Source organism: Barbus barbus (assembly GCF_936440315.1).
Source record: "Barbus barbus genome assembly, chromosome: 12".
Lineage (NCBI taxonomy): Eukaryota > Metazoa > Chordata > Actinopteri > Cypriniformes > Cyprinidae > Barbus > Barbus barbus.
In genome coordinates this window covers 28821107-28837900 of record NC_136740.1, presented here as the reverse complement: position 1 = coordinate 28837900, position 16794 = coordinate 28821107, and the positions used below count along the sequence as shown (strand labels likewise).

The following is a 16794-nucleotide window of genomic DNA, read 5'->3' as shown; positions in this document are numbered from 1 at the left end:
ATAAAATAAGATAGTCATGGTCCCAGAGCTGCCAAAATGCTCATTCTCTGGTTTAAAATGGCCTTTAATGTGTTAGCGTAGTAATAGCTGAGTTTCTCAGCGTTCAGAGTGTTTCTGAGTGTTTCTGTGATTCCTCGATGAATTCTAAATGAAATGTGTTTTTGTTTGTCGGTGTTGGCGTCGAGGTCATTTAGTTCTTTGGTAGCTGGTGAATCTTCATGAAGTTAAGATACTGAGAGTGTTTACTGGATAAAAAGGTGCTCATTTGAAGAAACCCTTAACTCTGTGTATTCATCTTCTTTGCATTTGTTCATTGTGTTGGCAGTTTGCATAAACAAGCACCGCTTCTTTTCTTCAGAAAGTGTATCAAATAAATTTTCTGCCTGTGATTTATATGTAATGTTTGCCATTAATCATTACAGCAAATTATTAGCTAATTAAATTGTTACATGTAAAGCGAATAATATTACACAAAAAATCTATTTATTATTATTATTTTTATTATTATTATCCCCTTTACCTGGACTATAAATGTATTAATCTTCATTGTATTAATTTATTGTGTTGGCAGGTTGCATAAAAAAACATCATTTTTTTCTTTAAAAAAATGAAAATATGTTTTCCATTCTGCCATTTTCCTAATATTTTATATATTGTTTACCAATAATAATTACAGGAAATTATTAAATGTATTAGCAAATTATTTAAAATTATTACATTTAAAATAAATGGCATTATCACAGCAAAAACCTATTTTAATTAGTATTATTTTTAACACTATGTATTAATCTTCATACCTTAAAAAATATATTTCCATGCTGCCGTCTTGTTAGTTGTTTTTATATATATTTACCATTATAATTCCAGTGAAGTATTGCATTTTATTAGAAAATTGATTTATTATATTTAAAATTAATTATTTTGATATTACAGTAAATTATTCTAATTATTATATATATTACAATACATTATTGTTGTTTTTGTTATTATTATTATCACCTGATCTATGTAGGTTATTAATCTTTAGGATTATAAACAGGTTGCATAAATGCTATTTTTCTTCATAAAATATGCAAATATATTTTTCCATGCTGTCATTGTGCTAATATTTTTTTAGATAGTATTTGCCATTAATAATTACACCAAATTACTACAGAAAATGAATTATTTTAATATTATAACAAAATAATATAATAATATAATATAATATAATAAATATATAATAAAATATAATATAATAAAATATAATAAAATATTTTTATTATTTTTAATAATTTTTTAAAGAATTCTGTATGTGCATAAATGAACGGGTCACTGAATTTGAAAATCATTTCCTAATATTTATTACCACACAACAACATGACGTTTGCATAAACTAAACTAAACATTTGTGAATTGTGTGTCTTAGTGAGGGCGTACAACATAATGTAATGCTCAACATATTATGTCTTCAAATGATGTTACATCACAATAGTGACTATAATCATAACATACCGGTAATAGAAGGTTCTTAATGCATATGATCCTATTTTAGAAACTCTTGCAATTAGACATTGTTATAATTGTAAGGCATAATCAGTGTTGGCGAGGCAGATGCTATGACCCTTGATTATGTTTCATACTTTGCAGCGGCAGCGTGTAATTTTGTTGTATGCTTAGAAAAACTCGGTTGATAGGTGTGATGATTTAAGATGTAAATGTGTGGGTTGCATTCAAAGCGTTATCACTTAACCAGCAGCTAAACATCACGTTTCTCACTCCTCTCGTTCCCTTCGCAGCTTACCAACTTCGTGTCTGTCAACCTCCCCCACGTGTCGCCAACGCAGAGATCCTGGCTGAAGATGATGAATTTGAAATTGGTAAGACAGCAGAACGTTTGATGATCATCTGTTTGTATAGATTTATCACACGTCGAACTCTCATTAAACAGACGCTCCCAAGGTGTCCACCTTCGCAATGCAGCGTTTCTTATTTAATATGAAAGAAAATGCCCCTTTCTGTGGGGAAATCAACACCCGACGTTCTGCATTTGTCATCATTACTGTCACAAGCGTGTAAGCGGTCAGGTCTTAATTAGCTAATGTGTTGTTGAGCTCTAGTTGTAGTGGAAAAGCAAAGATCCGTGTGTGTAATTACTCAACAGGAGACATCATCAGGTACCACTGCCTGCCGGGCTTCACGCTGCTCGGGAGCGAGATCTTGACCTGTAGGTTGGGTGAGCGACTGCAGATGGATGGTCCTCCTCCGGTCTGCCAAGGTTAGTTTGGCAGCACATCCAGCACGCTGTCTCATTTGTGTCGGTGCTCTTCCTGTTTTTATGTCTCACGTCGTTAGCTCTGCCGCTAGTTGATAGGCTCTTTTGGACTTCCGGATGAAGGAAAGCACAGTTACGCCATTGTGAGTCATTGTTTTTAAAACTTAAAATCAAACAGCACGATTCCTGGTGTCTTGAAGTAACACTCACAACTATGAGAGCCTGTATTTATGACCGCCCACATTTACATGTAAACATAATGATTATGTGCCATTCAGAACGTTTTTCAGGTTCAGTCAAGTTCACTATGAATTGAGGTAACAAACAGACTTTAAATGTAAATGTTAAAATATATTTAAATACACTCAATTCAAATACATTGATGCTAGAAGACAAGAATATAAAATAAAGTATAATATATAAGTATATATAAAGTATAATATATATATATACTGTATATACATTCTGATGTTTTTTCCCGTATTTTATAATAGTATCTGTCTTTAAAAATTTAAAGTAAATTAAGTTTAAAATTAATTGAGATTTTACGGCAAAATTGAACTGAGGTAGCAAACGGGTTGCAATTAAAATTTGCAAATGAATGCAACTGAAATTCAGATACATTGATGTTATTATTAACTAGAAAGACAAAAAATAGAATGCTTTCCATTCCGGTTCCATTCTGCCATTTCCCCATATTTTTTATTAGTATTCACCATCAATAATTGCAGTAAATTATTAGTTATTTGCAAATGAATGTAAGCATTACATTTAAAATGAATTGTTTTAGTTAGCAAAAAAAGTAATTGGTGTAGCGAACAGGGTGCAGTACAAATTTGAATGGTAAAATACATTGAAATAATTTAAATCGATATGTATTGATGTCATTTTTAACTAGAAAGACAAAAAGTGTTTAAAAAATCCATTCTGCCCTGTTTTTAATATTCTATATATATGTATTTATCATCATTTTACAGCAGATTACCGTTTTTAGCCAATTAACTATACGTTATTGAATTTAACATGTTAATATTACAGCTGATATATATTAAAATTCAAATGCATTGTACTTTTCAACTAAAGAGAAAGTGCAAAAATATACTTTGCATTCTACCATTTTCCTAATATTTCATATTAGTATTTACCATTAATAATTAAAGTATTACAGTTTTAGCATATTTAAAATGAATTATTTTAATATTACAGCAGAATGCAAATTGAGGTAGCAAACACTGTGCTGACTTGCAGTTGAATGTTAATATACATTGAAATTCATATGCATAGTGGTCATTTTTAACTAGAAAAGTCATGTTTTTATATATTTAATCATATTTTCAAAAAATTATTGGAGTGAAAGGACCTCCAGTTTTTCAGAATGCATCGCCTGTGTTGAATTTCTATGAATTGCAATTCAGTAATTCATCATCTTGTCATTCTAAAGTAAGTTCCAATTCTGCTTCCTGTGGCGAATGCAAATCATCTTGGTACTCTAAAGAGTAGCAACATGTTTTTATGTTATATTTTTAACCAGCTTTGTATTTTAGTGCCATTGTGTTAAGCAGTTCTGCACATTGCTTTAACATTATACTCTACATGATAACAGTTTACTTATTTCAAAATGTTCTGATTGACTGTGATTGAGTCAAATTTTACTTTTAGTGAGAATTGGAAAATTACTTCAAATCACAGGAAACTTGTCACTCCTCATTATGTTGGGGAGAAATAAATAATGAGGCAAGAAACCTTGATTATAAGGTTGACATGATAAGTGCTCTTCAGGGGGAAAAACGAAATAAAATGATAAAGTGAAAAATGTCTCTTTAGGGATCTGCATAAGCATTGAGCATGGTGACAATGTCATGCAATCAGTTTATACTATATGTGCAGTTGATTTGTCAGACAATGTTTTTGCCAACATGGCACATTTGAAAAATATGCCTACCTGCATTTTTGCAAAACTGGAAAACATTCTTATACAATTAGCGATTTACTGAACATTTGTAGTAATAAAACAACTATTTTTATTCCTTGTTCACACACATTATGATTACAGGGCCAGATTATCAATCAATAAAGATTTTTTTTCCCCACAATTCCTTGCCCAATACTATGTTATGACCTCAAAACCCATTTAAAATAATACATAATATGTAAAATAATAAATTTTGATGTTTGCTTCACATAACCAGCTCCATATGTGGCTTTGCTGATATAGTAAACTTGCTCGGTAGCGCACCTGGTATAAGACTTGTGAAACACACAATAAAAAGGCTCAAAGACTTGTAGAAGCATATGAACATGTCATGTTTGCTTGACTTTCATGTTTGCTAACACTTTTGATTAGGCTTAGGGTCAGGTATAGTGAAGGTGGTACGTTATTTTCAAATGCAATCATCACACTCCATACGTTTCTTCCACGATACATGCAACAAACAGTGCAATTAAAAGTTGCCAGTTTAACGTTCATCTGTTCCTAATAAAAACATTTTAAAAACAAGACACAAAACATTCAGAAAGCAACATACTGTGATATAATTAGGCAGAAATGTCACCACAGACATGTTTTTCCATTGAGCCTGGGCTGGTTTTTGCACTATTTAATACATGGTCATTCGGTTTCTTCCTAGTGCAATGTCCTGACAATGAAGTTCTGTTCGACTCGATGGGCGTAATCCTGAGTCCAGGTTATCCTGAAAGCTACCCCAACCTTCAGATGTGCTCCTGGATGATCAACGTGGAGAAGGGCTACAACATCACATTACACTTTGAACTCTTCCAGACGGAGAAAGAGTTTGATATTCTGGAGATCTTTGATGGTGGGTTTGAATTATTCCTCATATTCAGGCATCATCTGACAGCCCGTGCAACTGTGTCCCTGAATATTACAGTCATTATTCTCTGGCATGTCGTAACTCTGACGCTTTTCTTGAAAATTTGAAATGAAATTTGGAGCCTTGGGAATGTGTTTGAGAAATAACGGAATTGCTTTTTTAGACCCATGACCATTACGAGAGAAAATTTCCTGTCCCCCTAAAAATAAAACCTCATTTAGAACCAGCAGACATGCAAAATGCTGGAAAGATTCAAGTATTTCTTGATACCGAGGCAATGGCAAAGACTATTTGAAATACATTCAGAGTGTTATTAGCGCTAATTACTTAAGTGCTTGCAATCAGCAAATTACCCTATTACTCATCATTGGTTGGATGCTCATTAATGCCCATGGCATTTGTAGAGCCCCAGTGGAATAGGAAGTGAGAAGCAATACCAATTTCCTTCTCTCAGGCCAGATTTTGTGTTCATGTTTTGCAGCAAAGCAATTTTTGGAGCTCTTTCCCTAGTGTCTAAAACTAAATCGGCTGAATCCCATCGGATTGACATTTCCACATGATGGATTTATTCTGAGAAATCTTCTTTGCTCATTGCCACATTTGGAAACTACTTGCTAAAGGAATAGTTCTCCCAAAAATGAAAATTTGCTGAACATGTACTCCCTCAGGCCATCCAAGGTGTTGATGAGTTTGTTTCTTCATTGTAACAGATTTGGAGAAATTCAGCATTTCATCACTTGCTCTGCAGTGAATGGGTGCCGTCAGAATGAGAATCCAAACAGCTGATAAAAACATCGCAGCAATCCACAAGTAGTACACACCACTCCAGTCCATCAATGGCCAGAAGCAAAAGTTAAAATGCCCTAATGATGGATTTTTTTTTTCTTTTAAACGCACAGCTTTTCACTTCACATAATGCTAATTGATGGACTGGAGTCATGTGGATTACTTGTAGATTATTGTGATTGTTTTTTATCAACTCTTATTCTGACGGCACCCATTCACTTCAAAGTATCTATTGGTGAGCCAGTGATGTAATGCTAAATTTCTCTAAATCTGTTCCAGTGAAGAAACAAACTCATCAACATTTTGGATGGCATGAGAGTGAGTACATTTTCAGCAAATTTTCATTTTTTAGGAAACTGTTCCTTTAAATTTTGAAAATGCTGCATTGGTTCTGTTAGAATGTCAAAATCGAACCATCAGCGATGACATAATTGAATTCTGAATTGCTTTCGGTCTCCTAAATTTGCAGTTTGCAAACTTCTTCAAACTGTCCTTGTACATAACTTTATTTGCTGTGTTATTTACATTGGAAATGCAAATGTGTTTTATTTTGTTTTATTTTTGCAGGACCAAATATTTACAGTCAGAGTCTGGCTGTGTTGAGCGGAGATCTAAGTGTGCCCTTCAACATCACCACCACGGGTCACCAACTGTTTCTCCGCTGGTCATCTGATCACGGCACCAACAAAAAGGGCTTTCGTATCACTTACGTGGGTGAGTATCAAAGTATGTATCCCCGATTGGTAATTCCTTTCAGTTCTATGTGTGTCTCTCGTGACCTTTTGTCTGTCCTGCCCATGGCACGTTCGTCCAAGTCTGTGTCCCATCTGTCCATGTGTTTGTGTCCAAATGTTTGTGTATTTGTATGTAACTTTGGAGTCAGGAAACGTAATAGAAGTTGCCTAAAAACTATACAGGCCTAAAATTCTGAAGAATGTATTCAAATCATTAAATTTTACAGCACTTTTTATGTAAGATGTCACATTTTAGTCCTGTTTCACACTTTCTGCTTGTGCAACATATAAGGAAAACTGCAAACACCGGCCAGATTCCAGCCACATATTCTGTAAATTCTGGGGCAGTGCATATATAACACACCTGATGCAAACACCAAGATACAAATAAAATTTCCAAAATGTGCATAAAAATGCACACTTGAGGTCGTTTCAGATGACGTCACATCAGATAGTTCACGTTTGTGTGGTGTAACATATACAGAAAATAACCACATTGCATTACCACATATCAGTATTCTCATATAAATATATAAATTGCAATTCAAAACTCCAGATCCAGGTTAAATTCAGTATATATGAGAAGAAATGCTTAAGTCACCTGGTTTCAGTCAGACATTAATTTATACATGTATACAGACATTTATCAATGTATACCGAAAACGTAAACAGAAAATAACCACAATGCATTACATATCAGTATTTCTTAAAAAAAAAAAAAAAAAAGTATTTCGGTTGCAATTATAAACTCCCAATATACACGTTAAATTTAATATACATAAGATGAGGAGGAGAACTGCTCAAATCATGGTTTCAATTAGACCTGAATTGAGGAGAAAGTGCCTGTCGCTGCATGTGGGATGAGCTTGAAGCACAGAAGTGTGTTTTCAAACATTAGTAAATAGTTCACTCCGTTATTTGACTTTATTGCAAAGTTGTTATGAAATGACTGTGTGGCACTTAAATGCTGCAGACACAAGATGTGTGAAAGAAGCCGTATGCTCCTTTCAGATCCTCCCGGGAAACATTCAAAGTTGTAATTATGATGTGAAAGTTTTTCACTTTTTCACTGACAGACACAAATTGTTTTTTTATTGCTAAAGCAGCAAAACGAAAAGCATTAGATGCACATTTGTGCATTTGATGCGTTTTTCAGTGTATTTATCCATTCTCATGCTACCACAGAGAATGATGGGAAATGTAGTTTTGCTGCTAATGCCTTTTAACTCATAATCTCTATAGAATACCTAATTTTTTTCATTTACATGCCAACAGTATAAAAAATATAAATAAATCTGGGCTCAAAGTTTCCTGCTGGTGGTAATTTATAAATATGATAATTGCAACAAGACTTGAAGGCACAATTAGAGTTGAAATATTTAGTAAGACTTTATTGTTAATATAATTTATTATATAATATAATGTGTAATTATTATATATTGATTACAAAGTTTCCCGCTGGTAATTTTAACTTGTAAATATGATAATTGCAACAAGACTTGAAGGCACAATTATATTAGAATTATTTAGTAGCACTTTATTGTTATTTTATTACGTAATATATATATATATATATATATATATATATATATATATATATATATATATATATATATTAATTTGTAGCGTTAACGCACATTAAATTATGTACTGCTAATGGACAATTAGTGTACATTGAAGTTGTTTAAAATGTCATGATTATACAATGATGATTTTAATGATTATTGTAAAGTGTTGCCAATTATTCATATGTGATAATGATGATGCTGATGTGTTAAGTAAATAATGTGTGAGTGTTTAATGATCCATGCTATCATCTGTAGCGATGTACTGCAGCACCCCAGACTCTCCGCAGCATGGTTTTGTGGTCAGCCAGACAGGTGGTCACCTCAACAGCGTCGTCCGCTGGGCCTGTGACCGTGGCTACAGGCTCATTGGGAAAAATATGGCCGTCTGCAGGAGAACTGAGTTCGGTTATCTGGCCTGGGACTCATCTGTGCCTGCATGTCAAGGTGTTGTCTTTATTATATTTTTCTTGAGTCTACAAAAATTGCATTTCCTTGTTGACTGCCAAGGCTAATTTAACTGACAATCACTTGTGCTCAGATATTGTTTGATTTAACCTTCCCTGGCAAAAACTCACAGCTCGGTATGGTAATATTTTTTTTTAACGTTTTTGTGCTCCATCGAGGACATAATATTTTATGCATATATAATATATATATATATATATATATATGTATATGTATATATTTTCCTGTAACAAATATTGGAACAACAGAAGTGCTGTCGGGGGAAAAAGTCCAAAGGGGCATGTTCAATTACCTTCACTCGAATAAAAAATAAACCACCATTCGAAAATAATAAAAAAAGAGAGCAAAACATAAATAATAAAGGGTAAGTGGGTTACTGAGAAAGGATATGAATTTTGAGCAGATTTTAACACTGAAAAATGAAGGAGCAGACGGTTCAAGATAGCAACACCTCATTGTGTTATAACCCTGGAAACAGTCCAGGAGGAGAATCTGCTGAAGAAAGAAAATAAATTAATGTATTTGAAGGCCATTTTTTAGGCTTTGAATTTGTAGTTTCTGAAACAGTGGTCTGGTACTTGCAAAGAGATTGCCAAGTCAATATCAATATAATAAGTACAAATTAAAAAAGATGTTCAACCATAAATGAAACATTTCTATTATGGGTGAACTATTTTTCTAAGTTTTGTATATTTAGCTAATTAATTCTTCAGAAGACACTAATATTCTCAGCTATTTTTTATTTTTATTTTATTTTTTTGGTTTTGTTGACATTCATTAGCGAGTATCAAGGAAACAACTGCATTACTAGAATATTTGGTACACTTCTTGGTTCATTTTGTTTTCATTATGAATGTTATTGAGATTGAATTGTTGTGCAAAGGCAGGCCGTGTCAGATGCCAGCATCACTGATCAATCCTCTCTTTGTTTTCTGCTAATTAATACGGCTGAATGAAGTTTGCTTTCTGCTTAGGTTTTATTAGCGTTAATATGAGCGCTGTTGTCTTGTTGGATTTATTTGATTAGAATTTTAGCACTCAGTAATTGGACAACCTCTTATGTTTCATCGCTGTATTGATTCCGCTTTGAGCAAACTCCAGCACCTTTTCCATGTGTTTAATTTCCCAATTTTATCATGCTGGTTAATTACAGCCCCGTTTGCTTACACATGACCATGTTTTGACCTTCCATTCTACGTGTGGACTTGATGTGGTCAAATACGGGAACGAGTCATTTCTGCTATTCTAACTCTTAAAATGAATGTGCTGTTATTGTAATTTAAGGAAGCATTAAAAAAAACATACATTTTATTAGTTAGCATTATTAATTATAACTTGATTATTTAAACAATTTCAAGAAGAATGCACATAAAAAGTGAGGGACTGTCAATTAGTTTACATGAAGACGTCGGAAGTCAATTTTAATATTTGATATGTTCGTATCAAACTGCTTTCTGTGATTTTTATCAAACGTGGACGTTTTAGAGTGACATAAACCCACTAACATCTCCACAAAACATCACAACATTCAACAATTCCTCTGCTAATATATACTAAGGTTTCCTTTCCCTGCTTCCTGTCATTATGAAACTGGATTTGACTAAGTTTAGGGATTTTATGACACATTGGCAGACCTTAAGAACGTTTGTTGACTAGTTGTTTAGACAATCCATCAGCTAGTTGATTTTAGTTGTTTTGCACATCCTGGTCTCTGTAGAGAAAGTGTTAATTCAGAGTTCACTCAGAGGGAACTGAATCAATGGCACTGACCTCACCTGCCCTCATCTGCTGGAAAACTAGCCACATGAGGTGTGTGTGCATCAATGCTTTGGTCCAATTACTTGTGTAATTGGCTTTTGTGAATAGGTTAACGAGGAAACTGATATTAACAAACTGCCATTGTAAAAGGAAGTATCTGTATTGGAGTTTCTTGGATGGACATTTCTTAACCCTTGTGCTGTTCTGAAAATCTTGAATTTAATCTCTTTGTCAACTTGTTTTCTTTCAATTAGCACAGGTTTAGAATTTATTTTTGGAATGGATTGATCATAGGCTTCATTGATCTGAGTTTATGCAACTCAGTTTTTGAGTGAAATAACATTATTTGTGGATCATTTTGGCTATGTTCACTCAAAAACTGATGTGTATAAGTTCAAATCACTGAAGCCTACGATCAATCAGCTCCAAAAATAAATATAAAACATGTGCTAATTGAAAAAATTTAAAATAAATTGACAAAAAGATCCAAGATTAGGTGACAATATAGCATAATGAGAAATTTATAAGCTATTTTTTCAGGCAACTCAGCTCAAATGTAAGAAGGTGGAATAAGAAATACAAATATCTCTTTTTTGGGCTTGTTATACCCTTTGTAAACAGTCGAAGCAGGACGAAAAATCACATCATGAAGGCTAAGTCTACATATTTCTATTTCTATACTGGCTTAAACCAACTGTATCTTATACTTACCCTCTAATTGTATTATTATTTGACTTGTTGCACAATGATTTGAACAATGGAAGCATTATTACCTTGTGTGCAAGCACACATTCGGCAATCAAGCTCTTTCTGATTCTAATATGTGTATGTATAATTTGGGTTGGACAGAACTGAAGAAGGATTGAACAAAAATTGGGAAATGATTCTTAATGTATCACAGCCCTTGAGAGATCTGTTCTTCAGATTTCAAGTAAATTGTATTATATAAGTCTTGGGGGAAATAGCAGGTTATAATACATTCACATTATTTGCATTTGCAGCTTCACCGCCTTTGTTTTCTCTTTAAATCCATACTTTGGATTTTCGTTTATCCGTGAGGCGTGTAATGCAAGCCACGTATTTCCACTCTGAAGGCAGCACAGAATATATAACATGACAAAACTTTCTTATTGCTGGAACTTGACTTTCAAGCACGTTTGAAAGAAATGTGATGCAGTGTTTTGCAGAAGTTCCAGAACTGCTATCGGATACTAATATAAAGAGAATCCAGTTTGTGTTTTGTGGGATCAGTTCTAAATAGGAATTGATTGTTAATTCCCAAATCCTCTGTATGCCATTTTTGTTCTTTCAACATGTTCTTTGTTGAGGTTTTGATGCATAGCGAGTCTCATCTCATTGTCTTTTCTAGCTGTGTCCTGTGGGCCGCCCGTGGCCCCTGTGAACGGAGGCATGCTGGCCGCTGATTATTCAGCAGGAACACGAGCCACCTACTTCTGCAACGATGGCTTCCGTTTGTCCTCTAAAGAGGTGACCAGCACCATGTGTCAGGCTGACGGCACGTGGAGCAACCACAATAAAATCCCTCGCTGCACAGGTGAGAACAGAAGTCCTGCTTTCTAATCATCAAAACATTGAAGGGTTTAAATGGTTGTACTGATTATGTCTGGTCACAGTGTGCTATATTAAAGACCCCCATTAAATCAAAATAGAGAAATCAAAATCTATATGCTAGTGCTATGAGAATGTCCTTATTACATAGGTTATCATGGTTCAAATTGTGGTGAATAGCAGTGTAAACCAGCAGTGGTTAGCCAATGAAGTTTTTTTTTTTTTTTTTTTAAAGAAATTAATATTTTTATTCAGCAATGATGCATTAAATTGATCAAAAGTAAAGATATCTATAATGTTGCAAAAATCATATAAATTATGTTCTTTTGAACTCATCATCAAATAATTGTGCATGGTTTCTTTCCACAAACATATTAATCACCACAACTGTTTTCAACAATAATAAAAATCTGAAATTTTTCTTGAGCAGAAAATCAGCATATTAGAATGATTTCTGAAGGATCATGTGACACTGAAGACTGGAATAATGATGCTGAAATTTCAGATTTGCATCATAGGAATAAATTACATTTTAAAATATGTTCAAGCAGAAATGAGTTATATTAAATTGCAATAATATTTTGCAATATTACTCTCTTTCCTGTATTTTTCATCGAGTAAATGCAGCCTTGGTGAGCTTAAGATACTTTATTTTAAAAATCTTGCTGACCCCAAACGTAAGGGGATAGTTCACCCAAAAATGTTATAAATCACCCCAAAATATTATCATTTGTTCTCCCTCAAGTTATTCCAAACCTCTATGAATTTCCTTCAGTTGTTAAACACAAAAAAGATATGAGACGTGACCCCAGGGTGAACACAAATGAAGATAGTTTAAAGAATGTCAGTAACAAAACCGTTAACGGTAGCCATTGACTTCCATAGTATGGAAAACATTATCGTAGAAGTCAATGGCTACCGTCAACTGTTTGGTTACCAACATTCTTCAGATTATCTTCATTTGTGTTCAGCAGAGGAAAGAAACTCACACAGGTTATTTTTGTGTCAGACAGAGGGTGGAAAATTGTTTTGTAAAGGTAAATTGTATTTGTAAGGGTCATACAAACATTTTAACCATGCTGCTGATTTCCCCTCAGTTGTGGTGTGTCCCAGCATCGGATCCTTCACCCTTGATCACGGCAAATGGAGGATCGTCAATGGCTCTCGTTATGAATACGGCACTAAAGTGGCCTTTACTTGCAATACTGGCTACTACCGGCTCGGCCCCGCCCACATTCACTGTACGTCCAATGGGACGTGGAGCTGGAGGAACGAACGACCTCGCTGCAAGAGTGAGTTATGCGCTCCATTTGTTACTCAAACATTAATGCTGTACATATCATGACATGCACAATTCCCAGGCCTTGTTAGTCTGGCCGGTTTTTAAGGTCAGACCTGAGCAGACAGCAAGACTAATGATTTTGTCAATTGTGTCCTGAAGTGTGAAAGATTAGCAGCTTGTGTGGTGCTTTACTGGATACACAGAATAAGGGGGTGTTTTTTGTGCAGATTTCCGTGCAGAATTCTGCAGAAAGGGTTTTAATATTAAAACATGGCATGCGCAAATAAATATTAGTCATATTTTTTCTAAAGCTTTCATTGAGAATGTTGACTGTTCAGTTAGTTAAATGTATTTTGTTTACTGTTAGCTGTAACTGTCAGCAGATAGATACAGAGGTAAGTGCAATACAATCAACAGGTTTATTGAGTAGCAGCAGAGGGGAATGAGATGAGCAGAATGTCCAGGTAAACAGGCGGGGAATGGGAATGTCTCTAGGGATTTATCGGAGTGTGAATGTCCTTTTCCCTTTTCCAGGGGATCCCAAGGTAACAGCGGAGCAGGGAGACAGTGGAGTACTGGAGCGGTGGAGAAAAGGGATAGGAACACTGGAGCAACAGGTAAGTAGACAAAAAGGTAAGTGGGTCAGGTTAGTCGACATGGAATGTTTGAGACCAGACAGTGAGTGAACGGGAGGAGTGCAGGGATATAGTGCTGTTGATGAGTGCTGACAGGTGGCGGTGATTAGAAATCAGAGGATTGGGATCTGGTGAGTGTTGTTAGTGGAGACTGCGGTGACTATCTGACAGTACCCCTTCCTCCAGGGGCGGCTCCTGACACCCTATTATGGTGACGGGGTCGGCCACGGCCTCTGGGTGCGGGACGGTCAGGGTGGTTCTGGTGAAACTCGGCCAGGACAGAGGGATCCAGCACATCGTCCTGGGTCACCCAGGATGTTTCCTCCGGCCCGTATCCCTCCCAGTCAATAAGATATTCCAGGCAACCACCCCGTCGCCGAGAGTCCAAGATGTCCTGCACCCTGTAGACTAGGGGCTCCTCGATGATCTCGGGAGGAGGAGGTGCTGCAGGCTCATCAAGTTCTGTGACAGAGGGAGAGACAGGCTTGAGGAGTGAGACATGGAATGCTGGATGGATACGATACCGTGCAGGGAGTTGGATACGGAAGGTGACCTCATTTATTTGCCTCTCGATTGTAAAGGGACCGATATAGCGGGGACTCAGCTTCCGGCAGGGCAGGCGGAGACGCAGATCCCGGGTGGGGAGTCAGACCTTATCTCCAGGATGATAGACAGGGGTGGCAGACCGACGGGCATCTGCATAGGTCTTGTGTCTCTGCACTGCCTGCTGGAGTTGGACATGAGCTGAGTCCCAAAATCTCTCGCTTGCTCAGAACCAGTGGTCGACAGCTGCAACGTCGGAGGGCTCTTCTGTCCAGGGAAACAGAGGGGGTTGGTAGCTGAGTATGTACTGGAAAGGGGTGAGGCAGGTGGTGGTTTGCTTGAGGGAATTTTGTGCATACTCGGCCCACGGGAGGAAGCGGTTCCAGCTGTGCTGGTTGTCATGACAGTAGGCCCGGAGATATCTCCCAATCTCCTGAATCTTCCGCTCAGTCTGGCCGTTAGTCTGGGGGTGATACCCTGAGGAGAGACTGACGGTGACATCAAGGAGTTTGAAGAAAGCCTTCCAGACACGGGAGACAAACTGTAGCCCACGGTCGGAGACGACATCTTCCGGGATGCCGAAGGTGCAGAAGAGATTATTGAAAAGAGCCTCTGCTGTTTCGAGAGCTGTGGGTAAACCCCGGAGGGAAATTATCTTGCAGGCTTTGGAGAATCTGTCAACTGCATTGAGTATGCAGGTATAACCTTCTGATTTGGGGAGATCTGTGACGAAGTCGACTCCGACGTGGGACCAGGGGCGATTTGGTTAATGGGACCAATTTTCCAGCGGGTAATTGATGTGGAGTCTTGGAGATGGCGCAGACGGAGCATCTACGAACGTACTGGGAGACATCCCGGGCCATACTGGGCCACCAGTACCGAGCTTGGAGGAGCGAGAGAGTACACTAGCTGCCTGGGTGTCCAGAGCCCAGGGAAGCATGCAGGGAGCCCAGAAGGGAAGTCCTCAAGGAAGTGTGCACGTAGGTTTTGCTCTCTGGGCCTCCCAGCAGAGCGGGTTCGGTGATGGAGGCGATGCGGATCTGTTCATCCGGGGCCCACCGGATGGGGCTCACAAGGACGGCTGGAGGGAGTATGGGTTCAGGTGTGGAGGGTTCGTCGGGGGCATGGATACTAGAGAGGGAATCTGCTTTGACATTCTTATCTCCGGGTCGATACGTGATGGAAAACAGGAATCGAGTGAAGAAGAGGGCCCAGCGAGCCTGCCGGGGGTTTAACCTCTTAGCACTTCGGAGATATTCCAGGTTTTTGTGGTCAGTGATGGCCGTAAAGGAGTGTTTAGCTCCCTCCAGCTAGTGTCTCCATTCCTCCAACCTCCTTGATGTAATCCCCCATCGCCTTGCGCTCCGGGATGAACAGGGGGTATACTCGACCCTTGGGGAGTATAGCTCCAGGCAGCAGGTCAATGGAGCGTGGAAACAGTTGAGTACTGGAGCGGTGGAGAACAGGATAGGAACACTGGAGCAACTGGTAAGTAGACAAAAAGGTAAGTGGGTCAGGTCAGTCAACATGGAATGTTTGAGACCAGACAGTGAGTTTCAAACATTCCATATAGTCCTGTTGATGAGTGCTGACAGGTGGCGCTGATTAGAAATCAGGGGATTGGGATCTGGTGAGTGTCGTTAGTGGAGACTGCGGTGACTGTGGTGACTCTCTGACAGTAACAGCTTACCAGAAAATACTACTCATTTAGTGGGTTCGTGAGACACAATGTGGCACTGTGTAGTCTCCTGTAAAAAGGCTGTTTAAAGGAATAGTTCACCTAAAAATGAAAATTTGCTGAAAATTTACTTATCTTCACACCATCCAAGATTTAGAAGTGTTTGTTTCTTCATTGGAGCAGATTTGGAGAAATTTAGCATTACATCACCAATGGATCCTCTGCAGTGAATGGGTGCCGTCAACGACAATAATTCAAAAGTAATCCACACCACACCACTGGACTCAAATTTTACCCAGATGCAATGGTTTGAATTTAAAAGGCCTTGATAATGTATTTGTTTCTTACAAACTGTTTGGACTTTCATTCTGACGGCACCCATTCACTGCAGAGGATCTAATAGTGAGCAAGTGATGAACTGTAATGCTTAATTTCTCCAAATCTGTTCTGATGAAGAAACAAACTCATCTACATTTTGGATGGCCTGAGGGCGAGTAAATTTCCAGCATATTTTAATTTTTGGATGAACTATTCTTTTAACATGCAACAAAAAAAACCCAGCTGTATGAGCTAGGAATCCTGAGTAAATCCAGTTGTTTTGTTACTATCGCAGTCCTTCATCAGCAGGTACCGTCCTCAGATGGTTGAGTTATCAATGTTGTGTGTCTGCTGTAACTACAGACGTGATGAA

At 37.2% G+C, this 16794-nt stretch overlaps 1 protein-coding gene across 1 annotated transcript in view; it reads left to right on the top strand.

The window, feature by feature from the left end:
- csmd3a (CUB and Sushi multiple domains 3a) overlaps positions 1-16794 on the top strand; it is a gene marked incomplete at both ends in the record, with an annotated part of 275340 nt that overhangs the window by 192743 nt on the left and 65803 nt on the right. Inside the window, 7 exons of the mRNA XM_079429665.1 lie at positions 1779-1859; positions 2144-2257; positions 4882-5070; positions 6439-6597; positions 8429-8617; positions 11766-11951; positions 13063-13257. Of these exons, the coding sequence (XP_079285791.1) occupies positions 1779-1859; positions 2144-2257; positions 4882-5070; positions 6439-6597; positions 8429-8617; positions 11766-11951; positions 13063-13257 (1113 nt within the window). The remainder of the gene's footprint in view (positions 1-1778; positions 1860-2143; positions 2258-4881; positions 5071-6438; positions 6598-8428; positions 8618-11765; positions 11952-13062; positions 13258-16794) is intronic.